Here is a 24,087-nt window from a genome sequence, read left to right on the forward strand (position 1 = left end):
ATGTACGAGGGGTGGGCAGTAACGCTCAGGGTGGGCTGAGTATGGAGCCAGTGCCCCTCAAGGGGCACCCGGAGGTACAGGAATCCCATTAGTTTTGCCCCAGCAGCCTCTGTGTGTGGTCCTGCCTGGTCTGGAACCAGGAAAGGAAAACAACACACAGTCAAATAAAAGGGCCACTCCTGCCCCAGGGGGTGGGGGTGGAACTGTTGATTCCCTTCTGAGGAGGCTGTTTCCAGGAAACAGCCTACATTGAAGAGAAAGTTGAGGTGCTTCATGCGGCACCTCTTACCAATGACACATCTGAGCCCGGGCTGGAAATCACCCTGCCCGATGGAATGAAGTAATCTCCTGTTTCTCTGTCTCTCCACAGCATTATTAGCGTCATCATTATTTTGGCTGGAGCAATTGTACTCATCATCGGTTTTGGCATTTCAGGTGTGTGACTTCTTGCATTACCCCAATCCACCCCCTCTCACCCATGAGCCCCTGGTCCCTCGGTGCGGCAGGAGCAAAGGCGCACGGGCAGCGGATCCAGAAAGCCTCAGAGCAGAGCGCGGGTTCTCCTGCTTATGGACTGCGCTCTCCTCTCACTAGTCACCCAACTCTTCGGGCCTCAGTTTCCTCATTCACAGAGGGGAGGAAACACTGTATCACCAGGTAGCTGAGAGAATCAAACAGAATGCTGATCAGAGTGTCCCGAGTGCTGCAGAAATTCTGGGGTCACAGGTAACGTGCTGTGGCCGAGCCGCTCCATCAGTGGTTGGCCTGGGCAGACGACCCCTCTGCGATGAAGCTTCAGCAGAAGCGCTAGAGAAGAGCGAGTCTTTGTGCGCAGGAGCCTTAGACACAGAGAACACTGGCTGTGGCTGTTGTCCCACGGAGGAAACAGAGGCCACTGCGGCGCAGGTGCCAGCTAACTGATGGCAGTTGCGAGGAACAGTCTTCTGGTTCCTCTTCTGTCCCAAAAGCGTCTGTTATGGATGGCGCGTTAATGAAGACACCGAGTGAGCTGAGCCGGCCGCTGTCTTCTGCGGGGCAAGTGTTTTGCTCCACTTCCCTTGAGCTGTCTGCCACAGGCCGACACATTTATTTTAACCTAGTCTGTGGCCAAAGCTGTCACTTCATAACTTTAGTTTTATAGTTTCAGCTGCCTTTCCCCTGCCACGCTCCTCCGGTGCGGGTGTGCTGACGTCCTGGATGACCCTTGAAGAGGAGGGAGACACAGTGGGAAGGCCCCGACCCTGTCTGGTCCCGGTGCTGTCAGTCACCCACTGGATGGCTTTGAACAGTTCTGTGCAGTGGGAGAGTGAAGGGATCAGAAAGAGCTGTTCTCCTCTCCGGTCTGATACTAACTGGACGTGCCCACTGGGGTATAACTTAACTTCCCAGAAACAGTGCCCTCACGTGTAAAGTGGCCAGAGGAGCTGTGGGGATTAAATGACAAAGTGCTTGTAAAGTGCCTGACATGTGTGTGTATTAAATGGCCACCACTGACATTTATATCGATGCCATTAGTGCTATTAATAATTTGCTGTTATTAATGCATTCATACAGCACCTCCTAAAACTTGTACACGTTCCTGGACACACCAGGGCAGGCCTCCTCTGAAGTTACGGAGGCCAGAGCAGGAAACCACAGGACACAGCCTCCTAAGAAATTCTCCATCTCTGGACACTGGGTAAAAGTCACAGTCCCCTCAGAAAGCCAAACAGGCATGTGTTTATGGCACCAAACAGGAGCACTGTGCAAATTGTTTGGAAAAAAAATAATATTTTTAAAAATGTAGTCATCTGAGAAAAAACAGTTATTAGCCTTTCTTACACTTACTTTACAGTTTTTAATTGCTTTCATTTTCATAAAAGGTGGGGATACTGTTTTAGTGGGTAGGCTTTCTGCATATCTCAGTGTGGCCCTGGATATCAGCAAAACAGGATAGAGAGTACAGGATTAGTGCCCGATAGGAGTGAGTTTACTGCTCCACCAGTTACTAGATAAAGGGCTTTAGGAAAGCCATTTAATCCCGTGGAGCCTCTTTATCCTCATTCACAAAAGGTAAGACGATAATTCCTATCTCCCACGGTTCTTATCGGGTTTAAAATGAGTCACTATAAGTAAAGCAGTTATAAATTGTTTCTTTCCGCCCGGTGCTCTGATCTGCAGTCTTTCCACATGATCCTAGTTAGTAATGGTTACCAATACTATTGATTGAAGGTTTGACATGTGGCAAGTCAGGTACTATATTAAGCCCTTTACCTGTGTTGCATCCTACAGACCATTCAGGGACCCTCTGAGGGAACTACTAGTATTAAATATCCCCATTTTGTAGACGAAAAGGCTACGGAATGAAGAAGTTGATAAAGTTCCCCAAGGTCACATATCCAGTTAGTGGCAGAGCTGGGACTTGAACCCAGACAGCCTGATACCTGTGCCTTGTTCTCAAACACGGTGCTCTGCTGCTCCTTCCCGGACCTTGTTCCTTTATCTAGCCTGGCCCAGCATCCTTTCTAATTTCTTCTCACTGACGCAGCTACTACCACCAACCCTGCCCTCTTCTCTGGCAAGAGGCCAGAGGCAGGGGCCACCCCAGGCTGCACTGGGGCAGGCTTAAGCCCGTGTGTTTCCACCTTTGAGCCATGTGCTCTGGTGTCCACCTGGACAGCTGCTTCCAGCAGATGCTGAGTGGCCGTCAGCTGAAGGCTTCCAGTACGCTCTCTATGCTCCTGAAATCTATAGAACTCGTCTTATCGAGTCGTTTCAAAGAAAAGTTACTGTTCCAGTTTATCCATGGTGTTGGGCATCCCAGAATCATAGTTTCTGTAAAGAATCCTTGCCCTGTGTTACCTGTAACCTCACTTTTTAAGAGACCCATTTCAGAGGGCAACTGAATGGGCTGGCCCTGGGCAAACAGAGAACGGCTCCGATTTTACCTGCTCTCCTTTGCCAGCTCCTCTTTCCCCCACAGACCACAGCTGTGATGGGAACAGCTCTCACAAGCTAGAAAATTAGTTTTCAGTAAGTGATTGGGTCTTCCAGCTTTAAAGGTGTTTGGTGGAATCTTAGAGGCCAATGGCATCCTTAACATCTCTGCTCATTTAAAGGAACAGAATTCTCTATTAATAGATAGCCGCTTTGACTCATCTCCTAGAGCCCTTTGGCTCCCCGAGTCACACAAGAGCCCCTGATGGTTAAGAGGCCTGGAGGGCCACCTCAGACCAGTCTGTGCTTCCTAGAACATAGCTCCTTGAGCCACTATTTGCTTGCAAGTTTGTATATAGATTTCTTTTCAAGAGAAGCAATATTTACATATATGCTGTTACTTGCACTATTAAATTTTAACTTATCACTTTTAATCATCATCTATTCACCTAATAAGTACTTATTGACTGCTTTCTGGGTACAAAGCAACAGCTTGGTCCTTGGGCTTTGTTAGATCTCACTGGCCTTTGTTCTTCCTCTCGATTTGATACAGGGAGGGTGGGGTTTAATCGACGTCACGTACATTCCATCTGCCACATCTTTAATGTGACCTGAAACAGTCTAGACTAGAGCCTGCAGCGGGTCCCTGGGGCACTCCACAGCTCCCGACTTTCATTCTTTAAGTTCCCTAAGAGGTATTTCAACAAATCCTCCACCTGTGGGCTCCAGGCCAACACATTACAATTAATTCGGTAGCACAATTACCAAACTAAGATATGCCATTATTATTTCATTCTCTCCATAAACTGTGCTAATTATGCATTTTTCCTAAAAAGTAATTTTTCAAGTCAACTTTAATGGCACTTTATAAACCACAATCAAATATACCATCATTGTGATGTAGTTATATTTGCTCCATGATTTTACTGAGAATCTCCTTGTGTTTTGTCTTCTTTTTCACTGGCTCACATTTCCCCCAAATTTAGATGTGGAAATCCTGCCAAGTGTTCCTCACTCCTATGGTCATTTCTGGATAGAACTAATATAGAGTCCTTTGATTTCTACTGACTTCCATTCATTCATTCATTTATTCACTTACTCAACAAATACTATTTTCCTCTGTAGAAACACAGCACTAGGCACTTGTCTGAGTTCTCTCAGGCTGTCATAACTAAATCCCCTAGGCCTGGTGGTTTAAACGACAGAAATGTGTCCTCTCACAGCTCTAGAGGCTGGGAAGGCCCCTCAGGCCCAGGCGGCCCCATCTCTAAGGCTTCCATCAGAAGGAGGGTGATCAATCTGCTTGAGTCCATTTGCCCATTCAAATATAATCTCATCCAGAAGCATCCTCACAGAGACACCCAAAATATCTGCCAATACATTTCAGCACCCAGCGTCATCCGCACATAAAATAACCACCACAGCATTGTAGGAATTACAAATATGATCTTAACAGTTTCTGCCCTTGAGAAGCTTAGTGCCGGAGAAGGACTGGAGACAAGGTAGAGGGAGGCAGCTGCCGTAGTAAAGGCAAAGGAAGGTGGCCAGGGAGAGTAAAGAGAGAATCTATTCATTTTGTCTTGGTAGATCAAATGGGGGTTTCAGGAGGGGATGCCATCTAAATAGCCTTGAACATAAGAAGAATTTGGATAGCTGGTGATAAAGGAGAGAAGGGAACTACAAATTGTAAGAGCAAGATAAACAGGGTTGTGAAAATAATAGTATGATTGTATTCCCAGTAGTAGCCTGGGATGTCTTGGGTATCAGTCTGTCAAATAAAGAACAACTGAAAACAAATTAGACCTTTAATGCAGTGTTCAAGAAAATGCCGAGGCAGGGTATGGGGTGCACGGCATTCACATCACACCCCCAAACTCCATACCATCCTCACATAGCCTCTCTCCCAACCTCCCACATGAAGGCCCGCGCGTGGCAGCTGCTCCGCACGCCAAAGCTTGCAGGCATCCTCCCAACCCGCCTGTGCACACGTGTTTCCTCTGCCTTTTCACTTACAATTCTTCTCCCACTAGAAGCTCTCTGCTCTTCCCACTATAAACCCACCTGGCTTGCTCCTGTAGGTCTGTCCATCATCCATCACCTTCGTCTACTTTATAAAGGCCTAGGACCCAATTAGACCATTCCGACCCCCTACGGGCTACAAGAGGAGAGCGGTAATATCCTCATGTTCATAATGTGGTACCTCTAATATTTGAAAAACACCAAGTAGCTCTGTGTATGTACTTTTCCACTGAAAGCAGAAAATCAATAAATCACTTGATATGAATAGACAGTAAGACTATGAAAGAACATAGTAGGAAAGGAGGCTGTAAGGGGAGCAATTCATGGGCATTTCCTGTGCGCCATGCAGTATTTAGGTCTGAAGGCCATGCGGGGTAGTGGGAACTTTACTCCACAGCACTTGGGAGCCATAGAAGACTAACGGTTAGAAAAGTAAAGTGTTCAGATTGTTCTTTAAGCTCTACCTGTAATTTTAATGCATGTGAAATATACTGGATGGAGGCAAAGATGAGAGGAAGGAATGCCAATAAGGAAGCTAAGAAGTGCTCAGCACCCATTTGTTTGGTAGTAAGGAAGACAGGTTAGTGGAGACCTTTTTAATACAAGGTATTTTCTTAAAGGATACTCAGAGATTGGATGAGACCTAGACCTGAAAACCCTCGGGATCTAAGACAGCCCTGAGGATGCGGGGGCTCTCTTCACCTTTCTTTCACAGACTCCCCCAGCACACACACACAGTTTTTTGTGTCTGGCCCACTCTCCTCTCAAGCTCAAAGACTCATCCTCTCCTTGGCTTCACATCCAAGCCCCAAAAGGAGCCTCTCAAGAAGGTTCAGCTAATTAAATCAGCCTTAGAGGTGTCCCCAGTCAACAGCCCTCAGTTACAGAAAAAACAACTGATCAGTCCTTCAAAGACTGAGTGGGCTGTTGGCTGGGCAAGTGGGGCAGAGGCAGTGGACATGGCTGGCACCGTGATAATATTCTGCTGGTGGTATGTTGGCAGAGGAGGGCATGTCTTCTATCTTAGGCCAAAAACACAATTTAAGTACTATTAAATGCCGTGCTATTAAGTACTGTTAAGTTCTTTATTATGCCGTGGCTAGCACTGTAACCTTGACTGAGTCACTTATCTCCTCTATGCCTTAGTGTTTTCATCATTTAAATAGAGATAAAAGTAACAGTACTTTAGCCCTGGCTGGTGTGGCTCAGTGGATTGAATGCCAGCCTGCGAACCAAAGTGTTGCTGGTTCGATTCGCAGTCAAGGCACATTCCTGGGTGTGGGCCAGGTCCCCAGTAGGGGGTGCACAAGAGGCAATCACACATTGATGTTTCCCTTTCTCCTTCCCTTCCCCTCTCTAAAAATAAATAAGTCTTTAAAAAAAAGTAACAGCACTTTAGAACTTAACATTCTTTAGAATTCTTAGTCATATTTAGTTAACACTAGGTTTCATGTTTTGTTAACTAAGAACAATACCTTATCTGTGTAATTACAGTTTACAAATCAAGTTCATAATCATTTGATTTGATCCTCACAGGAACCGTAGAGTTAGGTAAGACAGATACTGCCTCCATTTTTCTGAGATCCAGAGAGGTTACATGATTCATTCAAGGTCACACAGATACTAAGTGGCAAAGTCAGGACTTAAATTCTCATCTTCAAACCCCAAGTCCAACACGTTCCCCTCTTGTTACCTCTCAAGGATTGGGTTGATTGATCTCAAAAAGCTGTTGTGGCAGATCCGCTGTCCCTATCAAAACCATTGTCTTCCTGCCCTTTTCATTTTTCTTATGTCTTCTTTGCTATGCCTCTCCTGTTCTTCTATATTTTGAATTTATTACAGGAGTCTCTGTTTGGCTTTTAGTAATGAAGGGTTCAGTCATAGACATTCTGGAGCTTCCCTTGGCATTGACCCTTGCTTCCTGAATTGCAGGGACACACTCCATCACAGTGACGACTTTCACCTCAACCGGGAACATCGGGGAGGATGGAATCCTGAGCTGCACTTTTGAACCTGACATCAAACTTTCTGATATCGTGATACAGTGGCTAAAGGAAGGTGTTATGGGCTTGGTCCACGAGTTCAAAGACGGCAAGGATGACCTGTCAGAGCAGAACGAAGTGTTCAGAGGCCGGACAGCAGTGTTTGCTGATCAAGTGAGAGTGGGCAATGCCTCTCTGAGGCTGAAAAATGTGCAACTCACAGATGCTGGCACCTATAAATGTTACATCATCACTTCTAAAGGCAAGGGGAATGCTAACCTTGAGTACAAAACGGGAGGTAAGTTATTTTTAGACAGAGGGAAAGAAAGTGCCAAAAGGCATTTGAGTCTACAGAGCACGGTGAGCCGAGAAATATCATGCTCCTGTGCTCAGGAGCGACTGATGGCAGACAAGACCCTCCGAGTCTGTTAGCAGCTGTGTTTGCTGTCCAGGACCCACACCCACTCCAGAAGTAGCCTGCTAGAATGCTAGGTCTTCAAAGCTTCTGTTCCAGACTCCAGCTTCTTCTGAATTTTCTCGTATATTCCCTAAAATATTTTGCCAAAATAAATAGAGTCTCTTTCATTGCAGCTTCCACTATTACGAGGAAGAGAAGCCTCTTGCCTGGGCTGGGACTTTTCTGTGCTGAGTAGGCCCTAGCCCAAGGCTGGAATCAGTGCCACCAGGGACACACGACAGTGGAACTCATTACTGAGAAGTCCAACAGTGATTAAACAAAACGACATTGTCCTTTAAACTCATGAGCCCTTCCCTCAATGAAATCCACTCTTTCTCACCAACTGCATTTAACACATGTTTTCTGAATGTATGTATGTATAGGGGACTCAGATACTCAGATAAGGAGTAAAAAGATGGTTTGTCCTTCCTCTTCCAGAGCTCATAGTGTGGAGCTTATAGAGTTGAGCATTGGGGCAGAGATGAGGAAAATATGCAAATACCTGTAATGTTTGGTAGAATGTATAAAATGCTTTAGGAGAAGTATAAATGAAGTGATTTGAAGATTCAGAAGAAGAAAGAAATCATACCCAACACATAGGGATGGAAGGGATAGGAAAGCCCCCATGGAGAGAATTTGGGAGGCATCTTGAAGGACAGGTAGATAGTATCCTGAGGCTTCCTTGCCTAAGCTAGCCTGCACAGGCCTTTTCAGACACCTCCTGACATGTGCGTGTAATGGTGTGAAGCATCGATCTAGAGCCAGAGTTGGGCAGATACAGTGGCCTGGGCAAGGCAACCTCCCTGGGCCTCAGCGTCTTTATTTTGAATTGGGGACCAGCATGGTCATGTCAAAGGGACAGTGGAGCTGACTGAAAGGACTTTCAGTGGCAAAACTGGAACAACTTGAACAACAAAATAAACAATATGGTATTGAATTGTAACTATAAGTATAACATACAGATGAGCCCATACCTACATATAAATACAAGACAGATGAAACAAATCTCTACAGATGAATTCCAAACAATGTGTTTCGATCTCTCCCCTTTCAGAAAGTGGAGCTTATAGTACTTTTCCCTCCCCCTCTCCCTCCCCCTGAGGCTTAGTGAGGTCCCGCTTCCAAAGAAACCTGGCAAGCGCTGTCTCAGCCAGGCAATGGAAGGTAACATCACCAATGATAAGACATGCTGTCCGCACGTGCCCTCTGAGGTGAAGTGATGAGAAGGGCGCTTCACCTCCTACAGTCTCCCTTCCAGACCCCATGACCTCAGTCTGATCACGAGGAAAACACCAGGCAAATTACAATAGAGGGTTATCCTACAAAGTACCTGAGCAGTGCTCAAAACGGTCACGATCACGGGGAACATGGAAAGACTGAGAAACTACCATAGGCCAGAGGAACCTAAGAGCAAATGACAAATAAATGCAGTGTGGTATTCTGGCTGGGATCCTGGGACAGAAAAAGGACATTAGTGGAAAAACTGGTAAAATCCAAATAAAGCCTGGAGCTTAATTAATGTAAAGTACCAGCGACGGTGTCTCAGTTTTGACAAATGCACCATGGCTATTTCAGATGCTAGCACTAGGGAAACTGGATGAGAAGTCATATTAACACTGCATCATCGTTGCAACTTTTCTATAAATCTAAAATTATTCCAAAGTTAAAAACTTGTTTTTCTTTCAATGGGAACAATAATAAATATCCCTAGGACTGTTATGAGGATCAAATGAAATAATGTCTGGAATTTGGCACCCAGCACAGGGCACACCCTCAATAAATTTCATTCATTGCCTGGAACATTCAGGTTCCCGTATCACCTCCTACAAGCGTGTTCCCTGCCTGTGAGTCTCCTCCCCTTCGCAGACAGCAGGCTCTTTAAGGGTAACACAAGGGCGTTCCTTTCAATACTCAGCACCAGCACAGTCCTGGGCAAAGGAAGATGCTAAAGAAGTCCATAAACTGTATCTTGCCAGTTTGGAGCCAAAAGTCCAGGCCTTAACATTTTCTACAAGTGTATGTCTGCCCAGATAGACGGGGAAGCTAGTCTTAATTTCAAAATGCAGTAACCTCCCCAGTGAGGAGCACTTTATCTTGGGAGAAAACAAACACCTGCCTCTCACTCTGGATCCCACAGCAGGACAGGCTCGGCCCAGGCAAGCTCCAGACTCCCGTGAGGACACGGCCTGCGTATGGGATTGCCCAGGCTGACGGGCGAATGCTATTTGTTTCTTCCTTCTCCCTCTCCCTCCCGCCCTAACTATTTTCTCCACGCAGAACAATACGTAAAGTCCAGGGAGCTTCACAGGTGCCTGGGAAAATACCCAATTTCCCTAATGAATGAACCTATTTTTTGTAATCCCTGGAACTCCTCTTGCTTAGAGAAATTTATCTGTTGTGACAGTTATACCTAGAACTTCAGTCTCTGGAGTTTGTGATATTGGCCAAAGGGTTGTGATGCACAGCAATACGGTGAGCAAATCATTATTTGCACCTCGAGTACAATAGGCCATACACAGAGAATCCGCTGGGGAAGTGAACTAGTGCGAAACTTCAGTGATAGAGATTGCTGTGTTTTTAAAACCTAGTACTTCAAAGCCTATATTGCCTTATCTCTCTGACCTTTAACATCTGCTCTTTCTGACCTTCAACCCTGCAGCCTTCAGCATCCCAGAGATCAACGTGGACTATAATGCCAGCTCTGAGAGCTTTCGGTGTGAGGCTCCCCGGTGGTTCCCGCAGCCCACAGTGGTCTGGACATCCCAGGTTGACCCGAGAACCAACTTCTCGGGAGTCTCCAATACCAGCTTCGAGCTGAACTCTGAGAACGTGACCATGAAGGTTGTATCTGTTCTCTACAATGTCACAGTCAACCACACATACTCCTGTATGATCGAGAACAGCATTGCCAAAGCCACGGGGGATATTAAGGTGACAGGTGGGTTCCTTCGTGCTTTTTGTATGGGTGTATTGGGGTGAGAATCAAACCCCAATTAAAATCTAATTTCTATAACAGATATATTATGTACCAGGGCACGGAAAGCTCTAGAGTTTTCTTCACAGAGACCCTGATCACAGTTCCAGTTGGGATTACACTACACAAGAAGACTAATACAAAACAATATTTCTGGCATAATAGTTCAAAGATGGCAATTAAGCTTCATTGTATACGCCCCTTACTGCCTGGAGAGCAGTGTTTATTTAGGGTTCTGAGGCCTGCCTCACCTAGTAGGACTGGCTTGGTGAAGCAGTGTGTAAGCGATGATTATTTGACATCTCTGATATATTCAGTTAATATCTATATGAGAAGTCCTCCGACACTGGTTTGGTTCTAGCCTGCCTTTGAGAAGGCTTTCAGTCTGAAGACTAAAGGTCTTAGGGTCTGCCTTAGTCCTCTCAGCTCTCCTAGGACTGGCTCATGCTCCCACTGATATCAGCCCAGGGTTCGCCTGAACGCTCTAGTTTGAACTGGCCTCCCAGGCTGAGAAGACCGGGACCCGGGGAGGCCCAGCACTCTAGTGTCCCTGCAGTGCTCTAGTGCATACAAAACCTAGGGCTGAGCTAGCACCCAGGAAGTGCATAGACTGAATTATGACTTTTAAAACCACCCGTCTGGGGCTACATTGAATTCAGACTGTAGTGGAAGGAGTAGGTCAGGAGAACTGCTGTCTTGTATCAAGCACAGTACCATACTGAACACCTTGCACATCGTAAGTTCCCCATAAATGTTTGCTGGGTTTAACTAAATAAACCATATTTTCATCAGGTTATATTTTATTTAAAATTATATACATGAAAACCTATGGAATGAGATAAAATATCTGCAAATCATACATCTGATAAATGGTTAATATGCAGAATACATAACAACTCCTACAACTAAACAACAACAAAAATCAAATAATTTGATTAAAAAATGAGCAAAGGACTTGAATAGACATTTCTCCAAAAAAGATATACAAATGGCCAATAGGCAGATGAAAAGATGCTCACCACCACTAATCATCAGAGAAATGCAAATGGAAGCCCCAGGTGTTGGTGAGGGCGAGGAGAAATTAGAACCGTTGTACGTGTCAGATGAGATTCTAAAATGATGCGGCCACTAGAAAACAGTATGAAGGTTCCTCAAAAAATTAAAAATAGAGTTGCCACATGACCTAACAGTCCCACTTCTATGTGTATATTCACAAGGCTGAAAGTAGGGTCTCCAAGGGATACTCGCACACCCACGTTCACAGCAGCATTATTCGCAACAGCCGAGAGGAGGAAGCGGCCCGAGATGTCCATCAGCAGGTGGACAACTACACAAAATGTGGTGTGTGCATAAAATGGAATATTATTCAATCTTAGGAAGGAAGGAAGCCCGTTCAACATGCTACAACATGGATACATTTTCAGGACATTATGCTAAAAGCCAGTCACAGAAGAACAAATACTGTGTGATTCCACTTACGTGAGGTGCCTAGAGTAGTCAAATTCATAGAGACAGAAAGTGGAATGATGGTTACCGGGAGCTGAGGGAAACAGAAAAGGAAGGGGGGTTGTCACTTAATGGATACAGAGTCTCAGATTTGCAAGATGAAAAAGTTTAGGAGATCAGTTTCACAATATGAGTATACTTAACACTACTGAACAGTGGACCTAAAAATAGTTAAGATTGCAAATTTTGTCTTACGGTGTTTATTTTTAATGCAATAAAAATATTTAATTAAAAAAGTGGAGCCCTGGCTGGGGTGGCTCAGTGGACTGAGCACTGGACTACAGACTGAAAGGTTGCCGGTTTGATTCCTAATCAGGGCACATGCCTGGGTTGTAGGCCAGTTCCCTGGTTGGGGGCGTGGAAGAGGCAACAGATCCATGTATCTCTCACACACTGATGTTTCTCTCCTTTTCCTTCTCCCTCCCTCCTCCTCTCTCTAAAAGTAAATAAATAAAATCTTTAAAACAAAATTAGAGAGCTCTTCCACTGTCCTGTGGAACATATGGGTGACTGTACTGGTTAGAATGCTGTTAGCTGCCTATAACAGAAAACCAGCTCAAACCTAAGCTAAAAGGGTAAGTTATTAAAAGGGTATTAGGATGTCTCATGGAACCAAGGTACATTTTATTTGTTTCGATTTTATTCTCTCTTTACTCTCTAATTTACTCTATCTTGTTGTAGTTGCCAACAGCTCCTAGCTTTAAAAGTCTTTTTCCCTCAAGAGAGTAACCAGGCTGGACCTCAGCCCCTCAGTCCTATTCTACATCTCCAGAAAGACTCACCTGGGGTCAGCGGCCCACACCTAGGCCAACGAGGCATTCGGTACCTGATGAAAGGCCTTCCCAGTAGAGAAGGGTGGAATGAAGCACTGGGCATTTGAAATAATGAGTGTTAACCACAGTATTTAAATTTAGACCTCAATGAAAGGCTCCACACTCTATAACTAATGCCTTCTGATAGAAAAGGCAAGAACTGAATAAACCACAGAGATGGAGCACAACTTTTACTCAGCGAGCAGATTATTTGTCCATACGTGTTTACTGGATACATCAGAACAAGTGTTCCGTGTATCAGCACTAAGACTAAATACAACTTTTGGTAGCATGACATAGCCAAAGTTTAAGAATAAATAACATAATTCCTTCTTGTCACACACAAAGTACATACTCCATACATGTTTTTATTTGTTATTTTTCATCCTTACCTGAGGGCATGCTTATTGATTTTAGAGAGAGAGGGAGAGAAACATTGATGTGAGAGAGAAACATCGACTGATTGCCTTTCATATGCAACCTCACCAGGGACCTCTCCTACACACCCCAACTGGGGACTGAACCCTCAACTCCGGCATGTGCCCTGACTCTGCATTGAACCCTCCACCTTTTTGGTGCAAGGGACAATGCTCCAACCAAGTTAGCCACACAGGCCAGGGCTCCAAACATGTTTTTAATTCTTTTTTAAATGAGGAAATTAATATTCTACTGTGATATCCAATGTATAATCATATCGTTGGTATCAACAAACATGTTTTTAAACAAGTAGATGCGGCCATAGGGTTTACATCCTGTGTTCTTTGACTATGTGGGTAGTTCAGGTCATCCATTCAACAAGTATCTGTGTGCCAAATATGTAAAAAGCAATATTTAAGTCCCAATAAATACTGAGATAAATAGCACTGCTGTCATAAGAGAAGTTAATCACAGTGTAGCTATGGTGCCCGGGGCAAAGTGTTGTTCATTATGACTCCAGTGGCTCAGTAGATGAGGCAGCGTTCAGGCCTGGGTTCATAGCAGAAGAATGGTTTTGATGGAATAGGAAGGCATGTAGTCAGGAGCCTATGTCAATGTCCAGGGGAGGAATTATGAGGGCCTTAGTGGGGGCAGCGGCCAGGGGAAAGAAAGGGGGAAGAATCAAAAGTTAATGGAGAAAATAATCTACAAGCCCTGGCCTTGCAGCTCAGCTGGTTGCTGTCATCCTCACTATGGCAAGTTTGCAAGTTTGATCCCTGGTTGGGGCACATACAAGAACCAAAGAAACAACCAATGAATGCATAAATGAATGGAACAACAAATCAAGAGTTCTCTCTCTCTCTCCCCCTGCCCACCCCTTCCTCTCACCTTCTCTTTCTCACATCAATACATAAAATCAAAAAGAAAAGAATCTACAGGACTTAGTGACACAAAGGGGAAGGACAAGAGAAAGAGCAAGTCAAATGGGTGTGATATTTCTACCCAGGTTGCTTAGGAGGTTGGTAACGCTACCAACAAATAATCAAAATCAGGGGCAACGTGTTTAGAGAACAGATGAGGGTTTTAGAGGTGTTTGAATGTGGCTGCTGCTTACCTAGGTAGAGCTGTGCAATGGTTAGACATCACCCAGCATGTGGCAGGCTTTGGGGAGAACACTCCGTCCCTGTTCCACCTACTCCCTTCTGTGAGAAGAGACTCCCACCAGTGCAACCCTTCTAGCCTCTCTGGTCTCCCCTCTTTTAAGCCTCACCAGAGAAGGAGGAATTACTAATTTGTCTGACTGGTGAGTTTATTAGAAGAAGCCAGACATAAGAGGCTGAGCTCCCTATTTTTCTTGTCTCTATGGCTACCCTCAGGAAGTATAATTTCCCCTCTGCTCCTCCAAGCCATCCATGTTTCAGGGGCAGAATGGGCCCTGCAGGAGGCAGCCTGCACCAGTCTGGTGCTGCTGGTCCCTGGAGACACTGGGCTGCAGCTCACGTCCCTGCACACAAAGCTGCACCCTTTACCAGGTTTATTGGTAGTAAAGGTGATATTCTGGTCTCCCAGTTGCCTCACTGTTTTTGTCCTACTCTTTCATTGATTCAGAACTCAGCCAGAACATGGGGTTTTATTAAACTCCTTTGAACCCCAATAATAGATGTTCAAAAATATTTACTGAATAATTATGTTTTTTAACTGACGCATATAGTGGCAACTGTAGCAACTGTAAACCCAGATGTGGAACTCTGGGTTCACAATAAGGAGGTGATTTGGAAATGATTAGCCTAATGGAAGCAATGCTTATTAGACCTGAGTAGGGTCACTGTTACTGTTGTTTTCACAGCTAACACTTATTGAGCACTTACTATGTGCCAGACATACTCTAAGTGCTTAACTTGTATTAACTCATTAATCCGCATAAGAATCCTGGAGTGCAGATTGTTATTATTATTTTTTAAAGACTCCTTTTTAAATAAGATTTTATTTATTTATTTTTAGAGAGAGGGGAAGGGAGGGGGAAAAAGAGAGAGAGAAACATCGATGTGTAAGAGATACTTGGGTCAGTTGCCTCTTGCATGCCCCCAACTGGGGACTGGGCCAGCAACCCAGGCACTTGCCCTGATCGGCGGTGACCTTCCAGTTTGCAGGCCAGCACTCAATCCACTGAGCCCTACCAGCCAGGGCTGATTATTATTTTAGTCCTACTTTAAAGATAAAGAAGCTGAAACATGTATAGATTGAGCAACTAAAGTCACACAGCGAGGGAGTGTCAGAGACAAAATGAGCTAAATGGGATTGGACTGTCTAGGGAGAAAATAGAGTAAAGAGTAATTTAATTTCTTCACTTCTTTTCTCTACTTCAAAATGAGAACAATACTTTCTCATCACTGCGTAGTGATGTCAAAAAAGTCAATAACACAGAACCTGTAAAGGTCACTGCCTAGAGGAAAAAAGCGTCTGAAACCAAGGACTGGCTGAGGCTGTGTGTTCAGCCTATTCTTTGTTTGGAAGCCAATAATGATCTCTTCATTGGTATAGTTTTTCCTTTGGCTGAGTGCTAACGGGACTGGACCGCAGAATAGAGCTGCCTTTGAAAAAGGGGGAAGCTTGGCTTTTACGCCAGTGACAGAAAAGAAGACACTGTGGTACAAAACTGCCCCCAAATTGGGTACAGTTGAAGCCATCTAGCCTCTCTCCTACGACCCTGAACTTCTCTCTCCCTTTGCAGACTCTGAGATTAAAAGGCGGAGTCACCTAGAGCTGCTGGACTCAAAGGCTTCCCTGGGTGTCTCTTCTTCCTTTGCCGTCAGCTGGGCACTCCTGTCTCTCTCCTTGTACCTAAAATAACGTGCCTTGGCCCCACAGGGACATGCGACGGCACTGGTGCCACAGGTGAGGAGCATCATGGATGGTGGGGGATCAGCTCTGTGCGAGCCTGTGTTCCTCACGAGCGCCAGGCAGACCCCAGCATCTGCTCTGAGGATGACCCCCGCCCTGAAGGGGACACTCAAGTCCCGCCTCCTTTCCCTTAGCATCACAGGGTACCATGTGGCCTTGATAAACACCATCAAAGCACAGAGAACGAGGCCATTCCTGAATAAGAAATACACTCACACAGTGGCAGGCAGACTTTCAGCTCTCCGTAAATGTTTGCTGAGTGGCTGTAATTGTGTCTTATCGCTCTTATTTCCAGAATCCCAGGAACCTGCAGAACTGTTTCACCACAAGATATGACCTAGTTTGATATTTCTTGGGGGAAATGAATTCATGTCTAAAAGACTGGAGTGAACATAAAAGATCAAGAAGCAAAAAGAAGCCAAAAGCAAACCACAGAAGACTCAATATGAGCAAGATAAATCTACCCTCAAAGACACATATTAAAAGTTGGGAAAACAGTTCATCTGAACTGGAGAAGTGTGTTAAGACTTCTGAGTATTAATAAAACGCACGTGGAGACAAGTGCCGCCCCCCCCACCCATACCTCAGGGACCGCCCCTTACCCATCCTCATGCGGGGAGTGAGAGTGTGGGAGAGCGCAGCCCCTCGCCTGGGAATCTGTAGTCATCCTGCTGTGTCGTTGCTCTGAGGAGGTTCCCAGAAAGTCTCTGCTGCAATATACCCACATCTAAACTTCTGTGGAAACAGGAAGCAGCTGCTAATGAGCTGCCCCTTCACAGTTCAGAGGTGGCTGCACCTCAGCCACAGGTCCAATGACTCACTTTTCATCATGCTGTTTCCAAGTGTCTCGGCATCTCCTCCCACCTAACGAATACTAAAGAAATGTGGGATATGATTGTTATTTTAACATAAAACATGTAGAGGGGTGGCACGTTTCCTAAATGATCTGAGTACCTTCTTTTTAAAAACAAAGGCCATTTTATTTGTCAGATGACGTTTATCCTTGAGCGGTCTCAGAAAGGCCCCTCCTCCTGACTGCATGTGGCACTCGCTGAGTCATCGTGAGGGCTGAGGCCTCTCCTCTCTAGCCTTCACGGACTGTGATGGCCTTAGCTTTCGACAGCGTCTGGAGCCGGGAGACTCACTCAGCGAGGGCAACTCTGCAAACCCGCAGAGACGTTTAGAAGTATTTGAAGGCAATTTTAGTTGCCCCAGTTTGTAGGGGAAGGGTGCTATTGGCCTTTAGGGAATAGAACCCAGGGACGCGGCTCAACACCCCACAATGGACAGGACAGGACGTCCACCCACGACAAAGAACTATCCAGCCTAACACGTGAGCCATGCTGAGGCCAGGAGACCCTGAGGCAGACTAGAAAGGATCTTTAACACAGGCCTTAGCCTCTGTCTCTTTGGCTGCTGTCTCAGCCCTGAGAGCCAGAACTCAGTGTGGGGCAACCGGGAATTTCTGACGGGGTTATCCACAGTGGCTGCACTTCTGAGTTCCCTTCCCTTAAGTTTTCTCTGCAAATAGGGATATGTGAGAGAACTGCTTGGGCTCCACCTCAAGTCCTCTCACTCTGAAGTTAGACCTCAGAACCTCGCCTAGTCAAAATTCAAATTAAGGCAACACCTTCCTTGAAGCACGCAGAGGAGTCTGGCGGCAGGGACAATAAACCTTTGGAACGAGGCCCCGAGGAACGCAGCTGTGATAGGAAAGAGTGTTTTCCCTCCAGCCCCCTCCCACACCTTTCACGTGTTGACCACTGCTTCCCTGGCTCTCTGCACCCACCACGACTGTATTACATTTTGTTATAGAAAACTTGATTTTATAGTTCTGATCACTCAAGAGAATGATTAAATGCACATTTCCTACACTGTTGTCTACCTGGCTTGTCAAACAAAGTGAGTGTGAGGGAAGATGGATAAAAAGTCATAGGTCGGGTTCTAAAGACTAGTACCCAGCATATGGTAGGCCGTTGACTGTTGGTAGGCTGTTGAATGAATGGATAAATGAATGGGAGGACATGAGAGGAGACTGAGTGTGGGCCAAGTGGCTGGGTCTGGTTTCTTAGAGAAACTCCGCTAGGCTTTACCAACTTGGCATGGCCCCATCTGGGGACGTAAGTGGTGACAGTGGACTCGAGGCCGATAAATGTGGGGCAACACATCCAGGTGGACAAACCCATCGCTCCAGTGTCAAAAAGCCTAACTTTCACTACTCAGGGATTATTAAATTCTCAAATCTCAGAAGAAGAACTTCAAAATCATCATTCCTAGGCCTCTCACTTTTCAGATGAAGACCCAGAGGTGAAGTGTGGGTAATTGGTATCTTCCGGCTATATAACTTGCCCAAAATCATACTGGTAATTGCTAGAGGAATACAATCTATAGAAAATTTAATTTTGTAATTCCCAGAGGACTTTTGGAACAACTCTTCCCTGCTGTGTTCTCAGCTTGTTCCCAATTGGCCCTTTGCGAGAAGAAAACATTGCAGAACCCAATCAAGAAAGCAAACAAAGCATCGACACTCCCAATCCAGGTTCATTCTTTGGCCTTGTCCATGAGCACAGAGCAGATGCATCATATCAGCTACAGTGCCAGGACCAGAATATCATGTACACCACGAACATCTGGGGAAGTTCAAACTTAGATGCCAAAAGCTAAAACATTTCAGAAGTATTAACACACTTGAAGGAACAAACAATTCAAACTTCAAAGTGAAGAATCGAAGAATCGACTACCAGCTATACCCAGGGTGTATGAACATTTATTTTAATGGCACAGTGACCTCAGTCTGTGCATTGTTAATTGGGGGAGGAAGTGGACAGGGGGTATTATTGCATAATAAGGCTTCTGCCCAATGACATATGTGATGCGCTTTGGTTCCATTGCTGAAACACATAATTCCCAACCTCCTTCCAGCTGGTGAAGTCTCCACAGATCCAACTGGCTGCTCTAATTCAGACTTTTTTTTAAGGATTTTATTTATTTTTTAGAGAGAGGGGAAGGGAAAGAGAAAGAGAGGGAGAGAAAGCTCAATGTGTGGTTGCCTCTCACACACCCTCTACTGGGGACCTGGCCTGCAACCTGACTGGGAATTGAGCCATGACCCTTTGGTTCGCAGGCCCACGCCCCATTCACTGAGCCACACCAGCCAGGGCTAATTCAGACTTCTATGTGTCTGAGCTCCTTGCTCCTTTTAACCTTGTTTTTTCCCTCTTTCATATCAGTTATCTTCGGGGGTTTCAGTAGGGCAGCCAGAAGTGAAAATTAGCAGGCACAAAAACAGAACCGTAGCTGCACCCTCTCTTTTCTACCTATCCTTAAGCAAAAATCCATCTTTCCCCATGAAGCTGTCCCTGAGCTGTCCTGTTCACCATGATTTCACTGTTCTTTCATCTACACATGCCATTTAGCCCAGAATCACACACTTCCTTACAGTCAGATCTTCACCGCTGTGTACTTGGACTCCCTCGAAGATGATGACACAATAAGGATGGGAGCTGAGGCAGTCCTTGGAAGTTTGTTCTTCAGAAAGGGTCAGGCAGGTATTCCAAGGAAGCCCTGTTTACTGATGTTGTCTGCCGGGCCACAGCGGGTAAGTCACAGCCTAGAAAAGGGGTCTGTAGTTAGCACCACAGGAGCCCCTGGGTCTACTGAAAATCACGGCTCCCCAACAGAGTGAGTACCTGTGTCTTCTCAAAGTCATAACTTGACCCTCAGCCTTATGTTATCTCTTCCGTTCAAATCAAACTGCCTGGCCTAAGAGGTATTTTTAGCATTTTCAACTGTAAAGTCCCTTACCCGAAACTCTAAACAATACTTCAGATAAGAACTTTATGGATAACTGGGTCCCATATTCCTTCTTCAGAGCAAGACAAAAGTGATGCTCAGTTAACCCAGAACGTGAGCGATAGCAGACTGAGAGCGCTTTCTTTCTCTTTGCCTTCCACATGTGCAGTGCTCAAGCTTCATTTGCAACCATTCATGTGTTATTATTGTAGGGGAACTATTTAGGTTTTGACGGATAAGATTCCAGGACTAGGGTACTTGGTGTGACTTTGACGAGATGGTTCAGGTAGCCACCCATGACTCAAGTGGCAGGTCCAGGTCTCACACCTGGGTAGGTGAGGCTGGAAGGGCCCCAGGGTGACAACAAACAGAGAGTAGTTTCTAGGGAGAGGCAGCAGGTGCCCCCGGAAGAAGCCACGTCACATCCTGCTAAGTGACTACTGTCTTCAGTTCCTCTCAACTTTCCTTTTACCCGTTTTCTCCCATGTGGCCTGTACAACCCTCCCCTGGGCCCCGATTATTCTCAGTGTTTCTACCATCCTTTCCAACAAGCTCTGCCCTGTAAAAAGTGCTCCCTGGCATCTAGCTCCACCTGGGAAGGTAGTTTATTGACTACCTTTTCAATAGCTTAAGGTATTGCTCTCCCACAGAAGCAAATCCTTATCTCATTGAAAGGAGCTATAAGTGAAAATATCAAACAAAAACATCAATCCAGTGAGAGCTACTTGGGGTATCAAGGTACTGGCCAGTGATTCCTAGCAAGAGAGACCAAAACAGAGGAAAAAATTAGAAATGAATAGCGAATGATCAGGAGGGGCTTATCAGTTCAATCAATAAATGCTTATAAGAATTCATACTGATGGAAATTGGGGTATTACTATTCTCTCTTAACTTAATGAACAAAGAGTAGTGCAAACACAGTCCTGATAGAGGTGTGCACGTCAGGAAAACACTTGGCTCCATTTAAGTCTCTCCCCACCTCGTCCACTTACGAGCCAGAGCCATCTGCTTGCCTACTCTCAGGGACAGGTCCGAGCACACCGAAGAGAGCTCCTGCTGTGTGCCGAAACGTTATTCACAGTCCCTGTCCAGTAGCACCTGCCTTATCTGATAACTATGATGATTAAAGAGATCGTTCATAAAAAGCAGTTATCACATTGCCTGGCTTAATAGTCTGCTAGGACTGCCATAATGAAATACCGTAGACTGGTTGGCTTAAACAACAGAACAGTTCTGGGATGGAAACCCAAGATCAAAGCATCAGTAAGTTTGGTTTCTTCTGAGGCCACGCCCATCGGCCACCTGCTTGTTGTGTTTCTTTGTGCGCCTGCATCTCTGGCATCCCCCTTCTTAAAAGGGTGTCCGCCCATATTACTCCATTTCACCTTCATTGGCTCTTTAAGGACCCTGCAGTCACATTCTGAGGGATACTGCAGGTTAGGACAACACTGGCATGTACGAAGAAACTAATAAAAATGAGCTATTATTAAGTACATGTGCTGGGCAGGGCAAATGAACATCAAGGCCACCAGACAGAGAAGAGGAACAACTTTGCTTTTTTACACCCCCCCTTTGACCCAGAGTGTTTAAGGTTTCAATAGCTGGCATACAGTGAAAGCTTTGTCCAGAGAGCCACTCATTGAAGCCAGGCCATCAGAGGACACTTGAAAACTAGAGCACAGTGGCTCAGCAGGTTGATGCTGTCAAGGGAAGTGAATTGGCTAATGGCCTCCCAAACGGGAGGTTGCTATTTTCAATGTTACAAAATACCATAGAACAGTGGAAGATGAAAAACAAAACCAGTGTGAGTCCAGTCTTCAAAGGAGGAGAATCAGTGATAGGGACAGTTGTGACTGCCTCTGTGTGACTAAGCTGGATGGCCGAGTGCTGAGGTCGTCCCTGGGCTAGAGGAAGATTACTGTCTTTTCTGTCCTGGGACTCTCAGAATAGAAAATGACTTTTTCCTTTTCTTTTTTTTTCCTTTCTCACTAAAATCCTTTTCACAGCTCTTGAAGACAGCACACATCTGCAGTTGACCAAAGTCATGCAGAAGGGAACAGACACACCCCTGGTGCTCAGTAATGTACATGTGCAAGAGGCTTGTCTGGGGAGAGCTTCCGAGCAGAGCCGAAGGCCGGGCAGCCTCCGGGCCCCTGTTAGAGCGGCATGTTTGGGACACGCACAGCCGCACTGGGCTCGCCGGGGCCACCGTTCAGCCAGAGGGGTCGGCTGCCCCATAGAGAGTGGCCCCTCCCCACAGCAATGCTCTGTATATTTGTAGGAAAAGAAGAGAAGCCAACCACAAGGCTATGAAAGCCCCCAGTTGAGGAAATGACCTTATTAGAAAGGGGACACCCCCAACACTCCGGACCTAGTATTAGGCTGGTTATTCTCCCACCAAGGGCTTCCCGGGCCCCCCAGATGTGCATCTGCTCGGTGCAGGAAAAGGAATGATCACATTACCTGTCTACCAGCCATTGTAGTAAGGGTCAGGCAAGCCTCACTACATGCAAATGGCATCGGACTGTTCGTTGAAACGGCAGCACCAAGGGTGACTGACTTCCTCTAAGAGCTCCCACCTGCCTGTGGCCCCGCAGCGCCAGCGCCCTGCCGGGTGAGGAAAGAAGAGGCCTGCAGGCCGCTGCTCAGAGGCGCACTGGGGCCCAAGCTGTAGTTTTCAAGCAAACAAACAAACAAACCAAAACCCTCTGGAGTTCCACTGCCAGAAAGGGCTCTACAGTGGATGCCTAAGTTCTTTTTGTCATTTGAAGACCACACGGTCTCTCATCCCGAGCACAGAGAGCTTCCAGACTCACGGAGTGACCAAACTTTTTCCTTCGGCCTCTGTTTCAGGCACCCAGCTGCTCCCTGGCCTAACGGTGGTCCAGAACCTCTCATTAACAGTATAAACAGTAAAAATGTCTCAAACATATATTGCAGGGCAGATGTAATTCATGCCAAAGAAAAGGGTTACTATAACCAAAAGATAGTCACATACATTTTTAGTAGTTAAAAAAAAATCTGATGATTATCAAATTTTTATCTTCAGCTTTCATCACTCCTCTCACAGCACATTCCCACCTGTGTCCGGCTACTGCGTTCTAAACCAGCCCAAACGAGCTCATGTTTGTGAGTTGTGGTGTCACTGAAGTCATCCCAGCTAGGACTCTCAGGGTCCTCGTTGACCTCTAAAAAGTCCTAATGAATTGGTCGTCAATTCTTGTCAATTACACTGCAAAAATGCCTCCATGGTCTACCCACTCCTCTTCACCCCACTGTTCCTGCCTGAATTCAGCATCTGCTCTCAAGCGAACAATTGCCCAGCCTTTAAACTAATCTCTCTGCTTCCAATTTCATTTTCGTTTTTTGATTTTTGATCCAAGAACCACTCCTTTGAGGCATGGTGGGAATATAAATGTAACCTCTCCCGAACAAAGTAATTTGTTTCAGTAGGATGAAAGCACAGACTCATTACGCCTGATTCACAAAAGAGGACTGACAAAGTTAAGAAAGAAAGGAACAAGTGCTTCCCGGACAATATGGCGTGATGCTGTGGCTTGATGCAATGACTCTGGCAGGGTTTCGTGCGTGTTCTTGATGGGAGATGGGAAGACAGAAGGAAAATGGCCACTCAGCCCATGGCTTTCCTTAATTAATGTGCAGAAGAATCCGGGTGTGTACATACTCTAAACATTACAGACAGTTTTTAATTTAGAGGGAAAAATTGCTCCTAAATCCACCTCTCTAAGGATGAGCATCGTGCCTGTGCATGCCCTCCCCACCTTTGTCCACCTCACGCATTTCATGTAGCTGCAGTCACAGCCTTTGTTCTGGGCAAATACACAGATAATCCCCACAGGTCTGCTAAGTCAGAAAAGCAACTGACCTTACCTCATCTCACGCATTTCACCGGAGGAATTTTCAGGCTGGAGGACCTCATTCGTGCGAGAGTAGTCTCTGCTGGTGACAGACGATGCTGCAGCCAAGGCTGTACCTACACAATGCGATACAAAGGAAAGGTGTGAAATTTGGTAAGGCACTATAGATTTCAGATTGGTGGACCTCAGATGTGAGGAAAATGTCTAAAGGAAATAAAAAAGGAAATGCCTAAAGGAAATGCCTAGGAAACAAAAAAAGAGACCCTTTTACCTTCTTAGTACGTTCTGGCTTTTGTTAGCAGCATCCTTTAAATGGGGTTAATAATATCTACTTCACAGGGCTTTTGTGAAAAATAAGTTATGTGAAATTGCATTAAAAATGATACAAATGTAAGGGAAAACTATTAGCATCATTCATGTCACTCACGAGCCT

General features: G+C 45.6%; 1 protein-coding gene across 1 annotated transcript; it reads left to right on the forward strand.

Annotated features, from left to right (window-relative positions):
* Nucleotides 1-16,456, forward strand: VTCN1 (V-set domain containing T cell activation inhibitor 1). The gene is made up of 6 exons (XM_045816975.1): nucleotides 1-11; nucleotides 371-435; nucleotides 6,868-7,215; nucleotides 10,034-10,312; nucleotides 15,815-15,978; nucleotides 16,280-16,456. Exons 1-5 carry the CDS (start codon nucleotides 1-3, stop codon nucleotides 15,931-15,933), a joined length of 822 nt encoding a protein of 273 aa, XP_045672931.1. The 3' UTR covers nucleotides 15,934-15,978; nucleotides 16,280-16,456.
* The last annotated feature ends 7,631 nt before the right edge of the window (nucleotides 16,457-24,087 follow it).

Source organism: Phyllostomus hastatus, unplaced genomic scaffold (genome assembly GCF_019186645.2).
Source record: "Phyllostomus hastatus isolate PE091 unplaced genomic scaffold, TTU_PhHast_1.1 phas_scaffold_216, whole genome shotgun sequence".
NCBI classification, from domain to species: Eukaryota; Metazoa; Chordata; class Mammalia; order Chiroptera; family Phyllostomidae; genus Phyllostomus; species Phyllostomus hastatus.